The 20,743-nt window shown below is 46.9% G+C and overlaps 1 protein-coding gene across 1 annotated transcript in view; it reads left to right on the top strand.

Annotated features, from left to right (window-relative positions):
* Window positions 1-16,976, top strand: part of Laptm4b (lysosomal protein transmembrane 4 beta) — a 45,371-nt gene extending 28,395 nt beyond the window's left edge. Inside the window, exons 3-7 of the mRNA XM_050162536.1 lie at window positions 3,498-3,571; window positions 4,150-4,272; window positions 7,379-7,477; window positions 8,599-8,694; window positions 15,922-16,976. Of these exons, the coding sequence (XP_050018493.1) occupies window positions 3,498-3,571; window positions 4,150-4,272; window positions 7,379-7,477; window positions 8,599-8,694; window positions 15,922-16,002 (473 nt within the window). The 3' untranslated portion in view covers window positions 16,003-16,976. The remainder of the gene's footprint in view (window positions 1-3,497; window positions 3,572-4,149; window positions 4,273-7,378; window positions 7,478-8,598; window positions 8,695-15,921) is intronic.
* Window positions 16,977-20,743: the final 3,767 nt, after the last annotated feature.

Genomic DNA, 20,743 nt, shown 5'->3' on the forward strand with positions numbered 1-20,743 from the left:
ATCATCACTCCGGCCCCATCATGGTCTAGAGTTGAAAGTATTTGTTGCTTTTACAGAAGATCTGGATTTGGTGCTCAATGTACACATGGTAGCTTATAACCGGCTGTGTAACTCCAGTTCCAGAGAATTTGATGCCCTCTTCTGGTGTCTGTGGGCCCTGCACACACGATACACATGTATATGTGTCTTTAAGTTACAAACAATAAAATTAAGCAAGTTACAAAATCCCTCCTTGGGGTGAATTTTACATTTCAATGAGACGCTATCAACAATCAGCAAATCCAGAGTATTAAGACTCTTCTGTTTGGACGATGAAATTGGTTCCTCTGCTTGTTCTTCCCTGGCCTTTCACCCTCCATGCAGCCCCTGGGGCAGAAAGTGAGTCTGGGCCTTTAGTCTTCACCATGAGGTTTGAGGGGTTTGCATTTTTGTCCTGAGGATCTTCACACTGTGAGAGCTCAAATGAAAACCGTCCCCTGCACCGTGTGAGGATTTATACGTGTGATGGTTTCTACAGTTGGCTTTTGTGCGCAGTGTGGCCGGCAGTTAGAGAGGATCTAGATGCAAATGGAGTCTGATGACACCACACATGGGAACTTGAACCTTGGTAGCAAGCTCTTCTGCAAGCCTTCTGAGGAGTAAACAGTCCACAAGCTGGCGGGAACAATAGATGATTCAAACACAGGCGTTTCGGGTAGCTTTTCTGTGCCTCTTCTGTCCCCGTGACTGAGTTCAGGAAACTTCTAGTCGTGCCTCTCAGACCTGTGGTGTCGCTGTTCTTGGGATCCTTTTCAAACTAGAACTGCATAACAAAAGCAGGAGTTTAATTTAGGAAACAATTGATAACGGTGTACTCTGATGTTGGGGTGGGGAGGCTACTGTGCAGAGAGTAGTCCTGGCATTGGTCATAAACCCCCGCTGTGCTAGGGATGGAACCCAGGGTCTCCTGTACCCCAGGCGCTCCACTGCTGAGCTGGCCTGGGAGTCCTAGGAGGGACCGCACTTTACAGTAACTCTACTGTCTCTGCTGTGTTATTTCTGAGGGTTGGCAGGTGTGCTGGGTTACCTGCAGGTAGTAGATAGCCCGTTTTCATCTTACCTGCTCTGTGCTCCAATTTACAGTTGGGGGTCCACGGAAGCGCCTTTGTGTTTGTGCGGAGTAGTTGGTAGAAGTACTTACAGAAGTAGGATTTACAAAACTCCCATCTCATTTTGTGAGTATCGGTGTGTACTTCCTTTCTTGGCTTTCATTTGTCCCGTTTAAATTTATTTAGGTTTTATGTTCTTTGGTAAAGATATAAATTACGAAGTTTGAAACTGTGACTCTACTGTAGTCAGTTCTGCAGTGTGCCCTCCCCCACAGGACACTGTTCTTTTTGTTTGTTTTGTTTTTTCGAGACAGGGTTTTTCTGTAGCTTTGGAGCCTGTCCTAGAACTAGCTCTGTAGACCAGGCTGGCCTAGAACTCACAGAGATCCTCCTGCCTCTGCCTCCTGAGTGCTGGGAATAAGGGCGTGCGCCACCACCACCAGGCTGAACACACTGTTCTTATTAAGATTTCTACAGTGTATATTTTCATTTTCTGAATAAAACTTTTCAGTTTACTTGCCTGTATTTATCATCCTGAAGATCTATGAAATAGTCAAAGAATATCCTATAATGGGCTGGTTTTCATAAAATTATCTTCTTGGGGCTGGAGATATGTTGTTAAGAGAGTTGTTAAGAGCACTGGTGGTTCTTCCAGAGGTCCTGGGTTCAATTCCCAGAACCCACATGGCAACTCACAACTGTCGGTAACTGCCTCCAGATCTGACATCCTCGCAAAATACCAATGCACATAAATAAAAATAAATAAATATCTTATTATTGATATTTTGAGATGTGGGATTTCAAGACAGTTTCTCTGTATAACAGCCCTGCCTGTTCTTGAACTCTCTTTGTGACACAGGCTGGCCTCGAATTCACACAGATCTGCCTGTCCTTGTCTCCCCAGTGCTGGGATTAAAGCATGTGCCACTGTGCCCTACCCAAAATTATTTTTTTTAATTAAATAAACAAAAAGTTTCCTCTCTTTTCCCTTACCAGTCCCCCTCCTCCTTACAGCCCATTTAGTTCATCACAGCAAGGTAACTAGGTGACATTGGGCAGCTCAGAAGAAGTGGGGACCGACTGCATACTCCAGGGGGCCTTTGTCCTATTTTTTGCATTGGGGAGCTCAGGATATGTGGGGGCCTCCCTCTTATTTAGCATTCCAGAAACCCTGCCATGGACACCACAGAAGTGTGCTTGACTAATCCAGGCCCTTCTCGATCCAGTCAAGTTGACAGTCAAGATTCGCCACTGTGGCAGAATTAGTCACGGGCCAGTCTCTCAGTGCACACACTCTCAGAATGTCCTGCGACCCCAAGCCCTCCTTTTATAGTCTGCTCAGTAAGAACGGCATCTGCCTCAGCTAGGAAGAACGAAGCAGTTGAAAACCGTCGAGTGCAGAGAGTTCACTGCCCTCAGCATTAGGACTTAGAGGCTTGGCTGCATCATAAGCTAAAGATACAGGCTTCCTGGATAAAGAAGCGTCCAGCTGGTACCTTCAGCATCCTTCTAGATCAGTGTTGTGCAGTAAGAATGTGAGAACCTGTCATCTTCTGGTAGCCATGTTACAAAAAGCAGCCGAAGACCAAGATTAACTGTCATTATTGTAATCCGTATAAATGCCTTTGGTGAGGTGTCTTTCTCTCTCTGAACTGAGTCTGGAAGTCTGGAGCGTGTGTGTTCATCTCACAGAGCGGCTCACTGTAGGTGCCCAGTGCCCTCTGGTTGCTGCTGGAGGGGCCTTCCTCACTTAGCTGGTGATTGTAGCAAGCAGTGTAGTCTTACCTGGAGGGAAACCAGCGATCACCGGGAACAGAATAAGATCGATAGTTCCCATCTGGGTCGGCACGGGGATGGGATCATGGAGGGGGCTCTACCGGCTGGAATGCTCAGGGAAGCTTCCCAAAGAGGTGGTTTTCCTGGGACCTAAGTCACTGAAAAGGGAATTCTGATCATCGGAAAAATAAAACCGCAGGCGTAAGGCCCTGGTGGTTAAAGATGTTTGAACACAGCTGAGATGGACAGTTCAGGTGATGAAGTCAGAAGAGAGGTGGAATCACGAGAACAAACTGGGACATTAGTTTAAAAGAAACTGAGACTTTTAATTGTAAACGAGTAAGGTTTTATGCGCCTGGGTGTATAAAATACAGAGAGACACCTGTGTGATACAGGATGCCCGAGTTAATGGGCATTTCTGTAGCCAGGGGACTAGAAGTCCGCTCTGGTATCTCTGTCTGTTTGCAATGGTTTAGGGAGACCATCTGGGCACTTGTTAGATCTGGTGGTCGAGGCAGCATAAAGCTTTTACCTGTAGTTGGTTTATAAACAAAACAACTTTGAAGAGGAATTCAGTGTCTTCAGTAGCGGGTCTAATTGTGTCTAACCTCCCCCCCTTTGACCTTTCGCCAGATATGTGCATCGCTATTGCCATCTCTCTGCTCATGATCCTGATATGTGCGATGGCCACGTATGGCGCGTACAAGGTGAGTGAGTGGCCGCGGTTCAGGTCCTTTCCCCCACCCCGTGCAGAGGTTCTCAGCCTTCCTAATGCTTCAGATCCTTCCCCAGTGCGGGGGTTCTCAACCTTCCTAATGCTGAGTCCTTTAATACAGTCTCCCATGCTGTGGTGATCCAATAATAACATTTTCGCTACAGTTTATAACTGTAATTTTGCTATTGTGATGAATAGTAATATAAATGTCTGTGTTTTCCAGGCTTAGGTGACCCCCTATGAAAGGTTCATTTCACCCCCAAAGGGGTCTTGACCCACAGATTGAGAACTGCTGCATTAGGGTGATCTGTGGGATTGCCTACTCACAGTATGTGGTTATTCATAGTTTTCTGTAAGAATCTCCAGAAATCTCTAGTACCTCACGGTACTAGGAAAACTGGTAAACCAGTGTTATCGTGAACACTCACCGTTGTGTCTGAGTGCCCCAGCTTGGCATGCCAGTTGCTGTCATGACCCGGCTCAATGACTGCCAGTTCCAGGTCCCTCTGGATTGGTGAACTTAAAGTCTTGTTAGATTCACCGCATTAACATCCGTTTTCTCGTGTTTAGCAACACGCTGCCTGGATCATCCCGTTCTTCTGTTACCAGATCTTCGATTTCGCTCTGAATACCTTGGTTGCAATCACCGTGCTTGTCTATCCAAACTCCATTCAGGAGTACATACGACAGTTGGTAGGTGACCCTCCCCCACTGCCTCTTGTCCTCCTGAGGGGCCTAGGGAGTAAAGGACAGAGCCTTCTCGGGACACACGTCTTTATTGGGACATACGTCATTATGGGGACATACGTCATTATCGGGACATACATCATTATGGGGACATACGTCATTATCAGGACATACTTCATTATGGGGCATACGTTGTTATCAGGATAGACATCATTATCGGGACATATGTTGTTATTGGGACATACGGCATTAAAGTAGATTTTAAACTTGCACGTGAGTGACTGGTCAGAATGCTGAGTGTTCTCTGAAGGGTGGGAGTTGTGATTAGTAGGGCACTTTTGGGACGCTGTAGCCCTCATAACCTCCCGGAACCTGCAGGAATTAAGATTGTGAGGGCGGCAGTGGCATCCATGTGCCTACTGAGAGTCTCTGATACGGTTTGTCCAGGTATTAGCAGTGAGTGGTGTTTTATTTATTTTTTAAGTTTGGTGCTAGGGATTAAAGCCAGGGCCTCCCACATGCTAGATAAGCCCCTTATGATTTCATCCCCTACTTAAATTTTCATTTTGAGACAGTCTTGCTGAGTTGCTCAGGTGCCTGCTCCGTGCTCCCTAGGATCACAGACTGCCATGCACTCGTGTCGTGGAGCCTTTGTGGTCGTCTCTGAACTCCAGTAAGGAGCAGCCTTCTAGAAAGAGAGGCGAAGCTGCGAGATGTGATGGGACATTGGAACTGGGTGGTCAAGTGGAAAGGCCAGATGGGGGGGAGAGTTGAGAGCAGAGAAGTTTGCCGTTTTATGGCACTCATGCTCCGGCCTGTCCCTTCCAGCACAGAAGGCCTCGAGGTTTTCTTCCTTAGAAATGTCTGCACTGTCGTAATTTTTATTGTGAATCGGGACCGTGCTTGATGGACTGCCGTGTCTAAGAAGTTCCACGTGCAGTATTGAGAGAAGCCTCTTGTGACGTAGAACACTTCCGAGGAGCTGATTTGTGGTGGGCAGGTGGAGAACTGGCCTCTGCCTGGGGGGTTGGCATCAACTCTGGTAATCGTCTGCCGGGCTCCTTGGATGGCGCTGGAAATGAGCCAGAACCCGGGCCCAGCAGGCTCTCCACGTGTGGGCTGGACCGGGTGGTGATGAGGATGAGAATGGCCAACAGCAGCCCTGGCTATTGTGTGTCACGTCCCTGGGCTGCAGATGCTGCCAGTCCTTTAGAGCCCAGCCAGCACGGCACAGAGGACATTCGGTGACATCGTGTTTAACCCCACCTTGTTCTGTTGCTCTTCGTTCTCTTTGGAGCCACCATGTGGTACAGAGACAATATTTCTGGAGCTGAGTGGAATGATAATACTGTGGAAAAAAAAAAGAAAAGAAAAAGTCAGGTGGTGGCTACACACCTTTAATCCCATTAAGGTGGATCGCTGTGAGTTTGAGGCCAGCCTGGTCTTCAGAGCAAGTTCTAGGACAGCCAAGGCTACACAGAAAAACCCTGTCTTGAAAAACAGAGAGAGAGAAAGAGAGAGAGAGAGAGAGAGAGAGAGAGAGAGAGATATTTCACTCTTATTTGTAATGACAAACAAATTAATAAAGTGAAATATTTCTGAAAACCAGGTGAGGTGCCAGGGGTTCAAGGTCATCTTTATCTACGTAGTGGTTTTGAGACCAGCCTGAGTTATTTGTGACCCTATCTCAACTTCCCATTACCCTTCCAAAAAAAAAGAAAAAAGGGTCCATACTACTTAATGGTCATTCTGAGCTGGCCATGGTTGCCTATAATCCCAGCACCTAGAAGGCTGAGGGAAAAGGAGAAGTCCACAGTCAGCCTGGGCCACCTAGTGGGAACCTGTCTCCACAAAACCAAAACCCAGATCGCACACATTGTCACCAATGAAAGGGAATATTGACATTTCCCCTGACGGCTACTGCAGATAGTTGGAGTACAGTGAGTTAGAAAGGCAGTTATTTATCTGAGAATGCTGCGGAGTCCTGTAAAGCACAGTTAATATACATGCAGATGTCTTTCTATAGATGTGCGCTTTTGATTTTTTTTTAACCTAGAAATTTATTGTCGTTGAATCAAAGAGAATCTGTTTAGAAAGATGTGCCGTTAGCAAAGATGCTTGTTTCACTAGGTTCTCCTCCTTGTTCTGCACACACCCTTTAGAATATTGAACTTGAAGAGCATCAGGAAAACACTACCCAGTCGCACCAGGAGTGTACCAAGTACCACACATTGATGGTGGACTCCAGGGTGCACCGGGAGGACCCCTCCTCTGACTTTGGTTCTGTGTCCTATGGGGAGAGTCCCTGCAGAATGTATGCAGCAGCAGGGAGCCCCCTTCAGATAAGCTGACTGCCTTGTGGCTTTACAAAAGCAACTTTCTCTCTCTCTCCCCATCTCTCCCTTCCTTCCTTCCTTCCTTCCTTCCTTCCTTCCTTCCTTCCTTCCTTCCTTCCTTTCTTTCTTTTGTTTTTTTGTTTGTTTGTTGTTGTTTTCTGATACAGGGTTTCTCTGTGTAGCCCTGCCTGTCCTGGAACTTAAATAGACCAGGATGGACTCAAAACTCACAGGAATTCTCCTGTCTCTGCCTCTCGTGTTGTGCAAAAGCCTCTTTTATTGTTACACAAAGACCACCTTTAGCAAACTAATTACTGGTATATCAAAACCTCTTATCTAAGAGTTGTTTGAAGGAACCATTTCATTACCTAAGCAGTTCTTAGCCACAGGAGACCTCTTTGTTTGCCAGGTCCCTGTTAAGACTAAGTTGTACAAAGATTCGGAAATTCCTTCAGGAAAAGCAACTCAGTAACAGTCCTTGAGTTAAGCAGAAGGTTCCTTTAAAACCTAGGTGCTATCACTGCAGAATTCCTGCCAGGTTCCATGGCTCCCTCTCTCTCTCTGCAGACTTTTCTTTGCTGGAGTGTCTGAGTTAGGAACACATTGCCTCCCTTGCTCACTGTTTGCTGCTCTCTGGTGGGTAGAGGTGGGAGAGAATTTTGTATCTGCCCTAAATAACAATATCTGCTCTCAAGGGAGCACCTGGGCTGCTGCTGGTGAAACAGACCTTTGAAAGGTGAATGAGATTTTGCTAATGAGGCCTCTTTTCCTTTCAGCCTCCCAACTTTCCCTACAGAGACGATATAATGTCCGTGAACCCTACGTGTTTGGTTCTTATTATTCTTCTATTTATCGGCATTATTTTGACATTTAAGGTAAGCATGAATAGTCTCCTTATGGACTAAATATTAAATGTATTTCTGAACTCGAAGGAAATAAAATAATCTGTCCATTGCCTCTTGATTTCCTAACATTACAGTTTATTCTGTTGTCTGTGTGATAGAGAAATACTTCAGGCTTATCTCCAGCCCAGGCCGAAGGAGGGCGGGAGGTATTTTCTCAGATGACCTGGCTACATCAGGCTGACAGCACTCACCGGGATGGTCGCCGTGTGCCCTGGTGTGTGACATGCCACGCATCCATCCTGCACAGGACGGGCATACAGTTGCGTGAACAACACTACCCTTCACATTCATGCGTAAAGCGTGGATGGATATGTGTTTCCAGCCCTGTGGACATACATGTCCCTGGGGCAGGATTGCTGGGTCCTGTGGTAATTTGATTGAAATTGGGGGGGGTGTCACTATACTGTCTGACATCTTTAATAACAGTGTGTGGCATTTCTGTTTTCCTTCTCCGTTTAACCTTTTTTTTAGTCAAAGAATTTTAAAATTAGGGAGGCATTTTGAAATAATTGAGTTCCAATCCAGTTAAAGATGATTGGAGCAGGAGCACAGAACATCCGTGATCTAACGAACATCTCTCACGCATCATGTCTGGCACGTTGTTCTTCTGTTGTTAACCTTTAAGTACCTGCAGATACTTCATTTTGAGAATGGTACAGTGAGATAATCCTGTAGAATAAAAACAGTCAAGTAGTATATGCCTGTAGTAACCAGAAGTCAGGTACTAAGCGGGGGCGGGGGGCTAGCCTGGGCTATACAGCAAGTTTGCAAGGGGGCGGTGAGGCTAGCCTGGGCTATACAGCAAGTTTGCAGGGGGGCGGTGAGGCTAGCCTGGGCTATACAGCAGGTGTACTCACATCTTGCCAAAGGATAAAGTAGTACAGTGGTAAGTGGCTTAATAAATCTGACCAGTGTCCGCCAGGGCGCCCCTTGCCAGAAAGCTTCTATACCCGACTTCTGCGATTTTTAAATGCATATGGTTTAGTCACATTAGCCTGGGTATGCAAGTAAAAACTTTATGTTGTTACTTTGTATTGTTTTAAGCCGTCTGCCATTTTGAAAATTCAAAACGCAGTGATCATTACTTGCAGGGTTACTTGATAAGCTGCGTCTGGAGTTGCTACCGATACATCAATAGCAGGAATTCCTCTGACGTCCTGGTTTATGTTACCAGCAATGACACCACGGTAGGTGTGATGTCACCACAGGTGAGACCTCCCCCACTGTCTACTGTGTGATGGTACCTATGTTCCTAGTGTTTGCGGCTTCTTGTTGAGACGTGTGTGTGTTGTTGTTGTTGTTGTTGTTGTATTTGTCTTTTCCCCTGGCTGACCTGGAACTCACTCTGTAGCTCAGGCTGGCCTCAAACTCAACAGAGATCTGGCCTCTGTTTAATCCCCCCGAGTGCTGGGATTAAAGGCTTGTGCCGCCATAACTGGCTAAGACTTGTTTATCATCTGCTTAGTCCACCACATTGTAGGTTGTCGACAGTGTAACAGATTCCTAAAGGAAATGACTTAGGAGAAGAGGGGTTCTTCTGGTTATACTTTAGACATTTCCGTCGTGTGATTGAACTTGTTCCACTACCCTGGGCTTGTGGTGGATAGGAAGAACGTCATGGCAGCAGACCCTGTGGTGCTCGAAGCTGCTCAGTCCGGGGCAGCCAAGAAGCAGAGAGTGCTATGGAGGGTCCTCCAGTGACTGCCTTCCCTCTAAGCAAGCCCCGCTTTCAAAAGTTTCCATCTGCTCCCAGTAGTGACATAGGATTGAAACCATCAGTAGGTTACTGACAGTTTGTGAGTCTTTTCCATCCAAGCCATGAACTAGATAATAATTGGGCCTGGAAAACAGTAACAAAAATCAACCAACCAACCAAAACAACTCTGGCGAGATGGCTCAGCAGTTAGAACACAGGGGGCCCGGGTTTCTTTCCCAGCACTACATGCCTCACAGCCCCTCTCTCGTATGTAGCTCCAGGTCCAGATCTGGCTCCGACCTCTGCACAAGCACCAGTCACATACACGGTACACAGACATGCACACAGCCAAACACCAGCACACAGAAATATAAAATACTCAAACAACAGAAGATGGTGAAGAACAGGTGATTCCACTGCAAACCGCATGTATTTTGATGAATTGTATAAATGACTCCTGTATATTTAGAAAGGGAGAACACAGTCTTCCCTGGACACAAACACATCACACAGGTCACAGCACTGATGCTCGGGTTAGGCCACCCGTGGCCAGCTGGAGCCTCATCAGGATCCTCAGTGTTCCTGCTCCCCAATGTGGCAGAGGCTTATGTATTTCCTGCGCCAGATCTGTGGTCTGCCGTTTCTCCCAGGAACCGTTTCTCTTCAGTGGGAAATGCTATCTGGAGACCCTTATGTGGATTTTGAGATTCCGTAATTTTAAATTTCCTTTTTTTTTTTTTGACAAGAACTAGAGGCTTTAATTTTGACTTTCTAATTTAAAAGCCAAACGTGCCAATGCCTGCCCCACAGACCTTCTAGAAGGTTGCAATGATCCAGTTTTTCGTGGCACACAGGGATGTCAGCTTCTCCTTTGCCCGAGTCAGCGCTGGGCATCCACATCGACATAATACGTCCCGCATGGCTTTCACTTCGTATTAAGTATTGGGCCAGATGGCTCTTCTCCCAGGCGAAATAAATTCGTGTTGACCTTTGTGGGAAGACACTGGGGCTCTCGTTAGAAAGTAAACACGCGTTGTCTCCTTTTTCTAAGACAGTGTACATGCTGTGGTCTGCTCAGGGGGAGGACAGAAGAGTTCTGGATAATGGGGATCATTCCCAGGCTGAGCCCTGCCTCCATCTGCAGCGAGACCGTGCAGGGAACACCCAGGGCAGAGGTCCCGAACACAATGCCTTGAGGTCTGAGTGATTCGTTCAGGCCGTGGGATAAATACCAGCTCTTCTGTGCGTTAAGCTGTGGCGTACGCACGGCTTGTTTCCCTTGAGAGTTTAAAATATCCCAAGGTGCCCCTCTGCGTCACTGCAGCTGCCTGGCCCCAGTGCTGCTGGTGCCTTAGGGAGCTGCATCCTCCCCTTTAGAGCCCCATGTTGGAGAGGCCACGTGGTGGATACGTTATGTAACAGCACATTCTCCTCCTGATGCCGTGAAGATGTTCTCCCTGGAGGAAAAAAAACACATTAAAATGATGAGTATGTAAATTGTAGAAGCGTTTTTCACATTAAACATTAGCAAATTGAAGGTTTTAGGGACTTAATATGTGTAGCTTTGTTTCAATAATAATCCTACAACTCCGGTCATAGCAGCGTTTTCCCAAGTGTATGGGACCCAGTTCCTGTGGGACCGGGGTCCTCTAACTCAGTGAGATTTAATGTTTAAGGTAAAACGATGTCTGAAATTCTGATTCCAGATAAAAACATTATAGCCTTGGGTAATTAATTTAATTTAAAGGAGAAATGTAAACTTCTCAGAGTCGGTTATGCTGTGCCAGTGCAGGTGCTGGTTCAGACCGCCTTACGCAAGCTCCTGCTTCAGAAGTAGTTCGCTGCGTGAGGCTTTCTCTTGAGTCTGCTTTAGAAATACAGCTGAAAGATGAAGGGCAGACCATCTCCGCGTAGCCATTTCCCAACAGAGTCTCTGACACACTGAAGGTCGGTTAAGGTCAACCTTTGCCCACCAGACCACTCTGGGAGCTTAGCTTAGCAGTGAGAGTGATGTCATGGTGGTCTCCAAGTCGAGACTTTCAGTAATTGGGCGTGGTTCCCGCTGGCTTTCCTTTCCTCTCCTCTTCCTCCCCCTCCCTTTCCCCTTTCCCTTTTTCTTTTCCTCTACCTACTTACTAGTCTGGGTTTTATTAGTATAAGTTAGACATGGTTAGGGGCCGGTTCTTGACCAGGTTTTGTGCATTTTTTTCTTAGCCATAGAAGAGAGGAGAGGGCGATCAAATTGGCAACCAGAAAGATCTTTCGTTAGACTTTGAGGCTCATTCATCCCCAAGAACTAAACAGTCAGCAGCCTAAAATGTAAACAAGTCTTTTCTGCAGAAAAGTCATAACTAATGGGTTGGACGAGTTTGCGAGCTTCAGATATGTTTTAGCCAGATTTAAGAACATCTGTTTAATGACCCAGAGGGCCTGGGAAGTAGCAAGAATCCTGCAGTGTGGGACTGAGGAGTGAAAACTCCTGGGTTTCCAGGTTTAGAACCATGTCCTATAACTTGTTGGTTTGGAACCTGCTGGCCTGTGAAATGATGTAAAAGGGAGGTCTTATTTCCAGTGGCATTTTTAAGGGGGTCTTTTCTTAACTAAGTAGTTTGTGTGAACTCTTAGTCCTCGCCCCCACTCCTCACCCTTTTGGTTCTAAAAGGCCAAGACCATTGTGAGAAGTTGGTGTGGACCTGGTGGTATCTGAGCTGAACTAAGGGCTCAGCTGGGAGGTTAGGGGAGGGGCAGGTCTGCTCCAGGGAGAGGAACAGGGGTAGGCAGAGAGTCTTGGAGCCTCCTTGCTCTGGAGTGGCTTTATCAGACACAGAGGGGTTGCCATCTGCCAGGCACTGAGCCCTCTCTGTATGGATTAACTTGGCCCTCCAGCTCTGTGGAAGGACGTCCACATTAGTCTGTTTTCTGTTACTAAAATCTGCTTATTTATTTACAAATGTTCAAAGTAACGAGTTTCATTGTGACGTTTCCATACGTCATTATGTTACAGCTTGGCTTTTAATAACAAAAGCATTCCAGCCTCATCGTATAATAACCTGAGAATGGTTTGGTTGAATATGGGTGTATCTACAAGGGCAAAATACATCTATTTTCTTTAAATTGTCACAGGCAGTATAATAGCAAAAGAAAGCTTTATGATACTTAAAAGTGCAGTACAGGGGGCTGGAGAGATGGCTCAGTGGTTAAGAGCATTGCCTGCTCTTCCAAAGGTCCTGAGTTCAATTCCCAGCAACCACATGGTGGCTCACAACCATCTGTAAAGAGGTCTGGCGCCCTCTTCTGGCCTTCAGGCATACAGACAGAATATTGTATACATAATAAATAAATATTTTAAAAAAAAGTGCAGTACGGGAAGGAACATGTGCTGTGGTCACGAAGAAGCAAGGCTGGTAGACACAGGTTAGGCTGTAACAGAAAATAACCACAGAGGGTCTGGGGGTGCTGTTACTGGAGGTATTTCTCCCTTCCCATCAGCGCAAAGCGGGGAACAGATAATGTGGAGACTTGGGGTGCAGGGCAACTGTTTCCCGCCCGAGACTGTGGCTGCAGCTTGAGCCCAGGTGGGGCTGGAGCCCTAGAAGGCTGTAGGGCAGTAGGTGGTGTTGCACATTCTGACTGGGAAGGAAGTGGCTGAGCCGCCTCCCACGGGATTACTGTGGTGTTAGCTCACCGTGTCCGCCTCTTTCCTCAATGCGCAAACACACGGAACCGCTCTTATTCTCAGTTCAGGGCGCCATGTCATGGTGGAGTTCCAGCTTTACACTGTACCTGTGGGAACTGTCAGGACCAATTTCAGTTTGAAGTATGAATTCTGTGTTGTGAATACGCTCAACGAAAGGGTTCAGTTTTTCCGTGTAAGGGAAGTAAGAGCTGGGAAAGATGGCTCCGTTGGTAAATGACCTGCTGTGTGAGCGTTGGAAATAACACTCCTTTGGGGGGCTTTGAGATACGGTCTCATCCTCAGCTGTCTTCAGCTTCCTATGTAGCTATGAGTGTTGGGAGCAGTGAGACCCCAGATCCTGAATTTCTTCTAACAACTTATTTTCCCCTGATCTGAGTGCCTACAGCTGCTCTGAACACGAGACCTTCAGGAGTTCCTGATGGCAGGAGAGTGGTTTCTGGTGGGTTTGGCTGGGGCGTGGCTATCTCTATATAATCTGCCCCTGAACACAATAAAAGGGGCATTCTTGGGGCTTTGGTATCAGTGTTAAAAGGTCTGTATGTCGGTCTGTCTCTGCATCTGTTTTCTCAACCTCCAGCGAGGCATATGAGGAGACATGGGAACAAGTGAGAATGAGATTTGGGGATCCTTCCTTGTGGAAACCTGTTAACCTCAGAACTAATAACATCAGAAAGCATATCACTTTCCAGTCGCTTTGCTTAGTGTCTAGACTGCCCATGCTCAGTGCACTGCCCCTCCTCATATCTAAAGTCCCTTCTCTGACAAGTGAGGCTTGTTCTTCAGCCAGCTGCAGAAACTCAGACAAATACTCCGCTTACCTGGTGATTCTACCCAGGAAAAGAAATTAACAAAAAACTTGGCGTGGAGCTGTATCAGTTAAGACAGTGCCCCTCAGAGATGCCTGTAGGCCAGGATGATCTGGCCAATCTCTCAACTGACCCTTAGGTAGTTTGTTTGCATCTGGTTGATATTCAGCCTATATTTTAACATTTTGTGATACTTTTTTGAGACTATTGGAGATCGTGTGTAGCTTATACACAATGCCCTGCAACCGCAGAATTACAGATAAACGTCTACTGGCTAAATTCAAATATGGTTCAAGCCCAGCCTAACCCTGGTGTCTAAACATTTTCTAGTTTTACCATTAAATAGCTAGGTACTGGACAACAATGTTTCAGTCTACAACATGCATGTTACATGGTATCCCCATAACTGAATTGCTTGGGTGATAATGTAGCCATTTTAGTTATATAAATACCCTGCAGGATGTTCACGATTGATGGAATTGCCTACTGGTCTGTTTCTTGGCATATATAGCCCCACTGTTGCATGGGATATGGCTGTAGTTCTTTCCCCTGGCATTTTACCATTTATTTCCTGATGAAGTGGATTTTGTTTTCCAGATTTTATTTATTGTTTGTATGGTGTTGTGTTTGTGTGTGCACTTGTGTGCACATACAGGCGAGAGGTGGCATTGGGTGTCTTCCTCGACCTTACCACAGACAAGCACTTTACTGGCTGAGCCAGCTGCCGGGTAGAAGAGTGGCTGGTTCCTTTGTGGGGAGACCTGTAGGTACCTCCTTGCTGGAGAGGAATCGCCTGGACCCAGCATCTCAGGTGCTTCTGTCCTTTGCCTAGTTGGTGAAGTATTTAGGACCCAGGAACAGCGTTAACTGGCACCGTGGAAACAAAGACCACCAAGCTGACAGGAACAGCTGCTTCTGGGATGCAGTGTTGGGAGCCCGGCTGCGCTGTAGAGCTGCCTGTTAGTCTGGTTGGAGCTAGACCTTGCCAGTTGTCTGTCGCCTGCTTGCCCATGAGCCATGCCAGTCAGATGCACCGTAGGAAGGACGGAGTTCTGGGTCTCGTGTGCCCTGCCCCGCGTCTCTGAGCAGGCAGGAGGGAAAGCAGCGAGCGTTAGCAGCACCTGGCTGTGTCAGGGATTCCCCGCACATCACTGCTTCCTGTGGCCAGCCTGGAGAAGTCTGCGCAGGATGCTCTCACACATTGCAGCTTTGCCTTGCTGACAGTTGATGAGCAGTGCCCTGCTCCAGCAGGAAAGCTTGCTGTCCGCTCAGCAGTTAAAGCCACACCTTCTGAATCCAGTCCCAGTTCCTCCAGGCCCTTGTCAATGACATGGCCATGGCTTCTGACTTCTGGCTGCATCAAAACAATCCAGACAACTGTCTAGGTGGGCCAGCTTAACCTCCTCACAGGGGAAGCTTCAGAAACAGATAGTGAGTCCCACTATCGGGTGGCGTAATAACTGCAGCCTATGAGAGTTATGTTGAGTTGGGGTGGAAGTGTTGTGTATGTGAGGTAGGGAGAGTGGGGTGTGACAGGAACTAAGGGGTTTTAGTGGTGGTGTTCCCCCAGGAGCCTACGGGACAGGCACCTTTATGGCTGGTGTGACTGTTTACTACTTAAAGTCTAAATGGGTCTAGAATAGAAAGTACACAGTGTAATTTTCATGTTATTTCTCTTCCCACGCAGCGAATAACCTTGAGAAGTTCTGGTTTTGTGCTTGGAATGTGAGCACAGAGGTGTTCTCTGTCAGTTAGCACCGACTCCTTAGCTCCAGCTTCTACAGGTTCTTACCAAGCATATAGACCTCTGGTCCTCGGGTCTTTGTTACACAGACGTAAAACCCGCGAGGACATAATGTGCTCAAGGAGTGTGGATTCGGTTCTCCCCCGTCTCTCGAGGTTACGGCTGTGGGTTCTGCCGTCGACCTAGGGCCTACCCCGTGTGCACACCCTGGGGAGAACCATTGTCACCCCCTTATTCTTTTGCACTACACCATCTAGCTATGCAGGCACAGGTAGGAAGTGGCAGGAAAAACAAAGGCCCCGGAAGTCCCTCCCAGGTACTGCTCTAAGGATGCAGAGTATCATTAACTGTATCCACTTAGTGAGAAGCTGAGTTGAGAGCAGGACGCAGGCAGGGTTTATCTGCGTGCGTGTCGGGGACTGTGTGCCTGTATGCCTGCTTTCAACACTGACTCTGGGCTCTCCTCTCCAGGTGCTTTTGCCTCCATACGATGACGCCAATGCTGTTACCGGTACAACCAAGGAGCCACCACCACCTTACGTGTCTGCTTGAGCGGAGCAGAGGATTTGGGAGCAGCAGTTGAGTCTGCAGCTGCCTTCTGTGATGTCACTTCCTCCTGTGATGTCACTTCCTCCTGTGATGTCACTTCCCAGATGAGCTCTCTGGGCCTGTCTGTTGTTAAAATACCACATTTTACAATTTAGATGTTAAGTTGAAGCCTCTGTTGTTTGGAACATCTGCTGTAGCTAGAACACCAGAGTAGCTGTAGATTTTGGTGGGGGTGTGGTGTAATGATCTCCCTTAGGCTTTCCCAGAACTGTAGGTGGCCTTCCCAGAAGCCGATTTGTAGCTGCCTGGCCCCACAGCTGGGCACTCAGTCACACCATTTCTCTCCATTCCTTCTGACTCTCTTGAAAGTATAAAATAAAAATTAGATAGTACTTAAACCATTCCAATATATAGAACAAACCCTAATACAAATAATATTAATTGCTCTAATTAGGTAGTAAGGCACCCTTACATATATGATAGAAGAATTTCACTACGATCCCCAAATTCTATTCTGAATTTGCTGGTCAAGGATTTACCTTGTGCTAAATAGAGGCCAAGAAGTAACACCAAATAGAGCAGGTGGGAACCTGCTGCCCAGGGTGTCTGTTCAGGGCTGGCATGTTTGGCACAAAAGCGCCCACTTCTCCTCAGTGTTTGCCCCAGCAAATCTCTTGCTATGTCAAGTAGAAGTGCCCATGAGTGTTTGTCTAGAAGAATGGAAAAGGGTTTTTCACCCTCTCTCCTCGGAAGATACATTCTACTTCGGGTTTCTTTTTAAGTATGTCTAATCACCTATTAAAATGTCAAGTGGTCTTCAGAAAGACGAGGAGGATCGCTCCCTTGAGAATGCTCGGGACTGGATTGGAAAAGATGTTTCTGTCTCTGAAAGCGAACAGCTGTCCTACCTGTGTCGTCGCAGAATGTGCTGTACACAAGGCTTTGCCATTAAAGTTTGTCTGCATCCAAGAAAACAACCCTGACTCTGATGATTGTGTGTAGCTCCTCTCCCCTTCCCTCGGCTACACAGATGCACACGGCTCAACCACTGCACAGAAATTGGATTGGTTGGACTAAGAAGAGCTAGGGGCCAACAACACCCAGCATCCGATGTCACTAACCTGTCCTTTACACTTTGGGTATCTACCGGTGGTGTGTGATATCTTTGTGTCCATAGTACCCAAAACCCACCCACCCCCTTTTTTTTGAGATGGGGTTTTGCTTTCTAAAAGCTTGGCCAGGAGCTTGCTGGCCTCCAACTCAAGATCTTTTTGCCTTTACTTCCCTAATGCTGGGGTTACTGGCACACTTGGTCACCAAGCACTCTCAATAAGCAAATGTGATATTACTGTGTTTCGAGATGCGATGTTGGTGTTAATTGTCACCTCGACAGGATCTAGAATCACCCTGGAGACGGGCCTCTGGGCTGTCTTGATTATGTTCATGGACGTGGTGAAGACCTGCTTACTGTGGGCGGGGCCATTCTCTGGGCAGCGAATCCTGGACCCCAGACAAGTGGAGAGAAAGAGTTGAGCATCGGCATACAGTGCTTTCTTGACTGGATGACCTTTGACCAGTTTCCTGCTATCTCTCCCGCTGCGATGGGAGTGAACCCTGGACATGTGAGCCAGAATAAACCCTTCCTGGCCTTTCGTTAGAATTTAATCACTTAAGATACAGGAAATGAACAGGAAAGACGGGAGGCAGGGAATGGTGTGTTCTATCCCTGAGAAACAGCCTTATCTCAGGGATTTTTTTTTTTTAAATTAGAACTCTGAATGTATTCTGAGAAATCTGCCCCTTGAAGCTTTGTGTCTTTAGGATTCACACAAGGTTAGACACGACGAACCTTCAGAGTGGAAAGGGCCAGGTGGTTAATGATCCCCGTGGAGGGTGCATGAGGAAACCACAGCTGTAAGCTTGTTCCCCTTTGCCTAATACTTTCTGCAAATGCCACATGATCAAATAGAGATGCATGCTTGCCTTTGGAGTGTGTGGGGGGCTGCTGTAAAGGAATATGGACTGATATGTACTGACTGATACCCCATCTTGATATCCAGTAATAGGAAGCGGCCATACCTAGGTGCCTCCTGTCCTGTGATCACTGCCTAGGGATCCTTCAGGGTTTTCATCTTCACACTCAAGTCTTTAATTAAGGTCTCAACTTCAAACTCTCCCTCTCAAAGTTCACAAATGGGACTGTGCTTGTGCAGCCCCTGCAGGAGGGGATTTTAGGCCATGCGCTAGGCTACGGGGAAGGAGTAATTTTAACCCATTTGCTGAGTGGCAATTGGTCCACTTCAGAAACAGCTCTCATTAGAACCAGCTGCTCAGACTGCTGGGCAGTCGGGGAGAGGCTGAAGCCAATGGGTCCCCAACTCTTGTTTCTCCCTCCTTACACTTCAGCGCCTCCCCCTGAGTCTGTCCATGCCCATGCCCTTCCCTTGCCAACCGTCTTCAAGAAGATGAACGCCAATACTCACACCTTTCTTGTCTCCTAGTTTTTAAAGAAAAAGCTCTCATCTCCAACATTTGTTTAGTTTTACTTAACCTAAAAACGTCAGCCCAGGTCATTTGTCTCCCCACCCTTAATAACCACAGTCCTTACTAATGATCTCAGTGGACAGTCTTCAAGGCTGTTGCCATTAAAGTAGCTTTATCCATAGAGAAATACTGCGTTTGAAATAGTCATCATTTGGGGTGGGGGGGATTCAGGCCGAGCTTCAGGATAGAAGGAAATAAATGAAACTGAAAACATTTTAAAGTGTTAAAGTGTGTGTCTGTCTGTCTGTGTTTGTGTGTTTTCAGCCAGTGTGTGTGTGTGTTCAGCCAGTGTGGAAGCTGATTTATATACTGCCTTGTCATACTACAGGCCCATAAGCAGCCCTAGGTTCTGGAGGGGAAAAGGCAGATGTCTTTGCCAAGGTCCTGAAAGAGCAGCTCTCGCAGAAGAACTGACAGCATAGGCAAAGCCATTTCAGGGCTCCCTGCCTCCAGCCTTAACAACAACCAAAAATAGTGCCTGTGGCTGTGTGAAATGGGGCTTGGCAGCTCCTATACATGTGTTCTAAAAGGAAAGGAAAAAGGAGACATTACAGGGCTATCTCCACACCCATGGAATTCACTTCAAGTGTTCCTGCACAGTGGCCAAGTTCTCTGCTAAATGGCTCATGGTGTATGGAAACCAGCCATATCTACACCCGTCTCACAGCAGCCCATGCTTGCCTTCTGCAGACAAGAGCACCAAGACGGGGAGAGAGAAGCTGTCTCCTAGAATATGTTCATCAAAGTGAAGCATTGAGCCCTTTAGGCCCATGAGAGGGACCCCAATTAGGAAGAGCAGCTGCTGCCTCGGGGTGAAGGGTTTGCCTTACAGCTTTATCCTATCCCATACATCCACATGTTTTACAGCACAGTTTTTGTCTCAGCACAGGAATCTTTCAGTATAGCAGACCGAGATCGTTAACTGCTACAAGGCTTGCTTTGGCTCTTTGGGGGTGCATTATCCTTTGCTGCTGTGGCAGGGCAGCACACTTTGGCGTGACAGAACTCTTTCCTCCTTGTGAGGAGAAAGGTGGGCTAGAGTCCCGCCATCCCTTCCAAGGGCACACAGTGACCCAAAGACCTCCAGCCAGACTCCAGCTAGAGTTCATTTTCTTCCACATTATTTTTTAAAAATCAAATATCTTGGGCATCGGGGAACATAGTATATTTGTGGATTTTGTTGCATTTGAAACTTTCTGTTTGCTTTGTTTTTGAGACAGGGTTTCTCTGTGTAGCCTGCATTTGAAAATTTTACTGTGTGTGTAGCTGGAGAGATGCCCCAGAGGTTAAGAGCAGCCTGGACTGATCCTTCAAAGGATCTGAGTTCAAATCCTAGTACCCATGTCAAGCAACTTAAAATTGCCTGTGACTCCAGCTCCAGGGGATCCTGCACAACTGACTTCCTTGTGCATCCAAAATAGTGTGCACATACTTCCACACATGCATACATGTGTACACAACCATAGTTAAAAATTAAATCTTTAAAACACATACATGCTCATTACAATGCACGGGTAGAGGTCAGAGGACAACTTTTGGGAATTCTTTTGGCCATATGGATCTGAGGGTTGGACTTGGGTGATGATGGCAAGGACCTATACCTACTGAGCCATCTTGTTGGCACCGGAATTTAATGACATTAAGTAGAAAAGCCAATAACTCATTTGTTGGGGCTCACATTTTGGGAGTCTTAGGAAGCACTGATCTGGAGGCATTCGTTCTGTGATGCCCATAACATGCCCAGCATCCCCCATCAAATCACATCATACATTCTGGTTACCGTTGATTTTCTTCTCTGTGATCCTCCAGTTGGGTATGTGTTGTTCATTTTTCTCTCAGTGCCCAGCACACATCTGGCAAATAGAAGGTTCTCAAAAAGTATTTACTAGGATGAAAATAAGCACATGAGAAAAATTAAAGCCAGCTGTAATCCCACTCCCAGTAATCACCACAGATCCGTCATTCATCTAAGCTTGAATCCCACAGAGAAAAGTTCTCACAGAGGAGCCCACTGCAGGGAAATGCATTCCTATGGGGCATTCTAAGGGAAGGGTCCCTCAGGCAGACCCACCAAAGTCACAGCTGGAGGAATGTTTAGGCCGTTTGTGTGTGTGTGTGTGTGTGTGTGTGTGTGTGTGTGTGCGCACGTGTGTGCGTGTGCCTTTGTGTGTGTGTGTGTGTGTGTTGACTTTTAGAAGAG

The sequence above is a fragment of the Alexandromys fortis genome, unplaced genomic scaffold, assembly GCF_014885135.2.
Source record: "Alexandromys fortis isolate MF-2015 unplaced genomic scaffold, M_Fortis_MF-2015_v1.1 scaffold_17, whole genome shotgun sequence".
NCBI classification, from domain to species: Eukaryota; Metazoa; Chordata; class Mammalia; order Rodentia; family Cricetidae; genus Alexandromys; species Alexandromys fortis.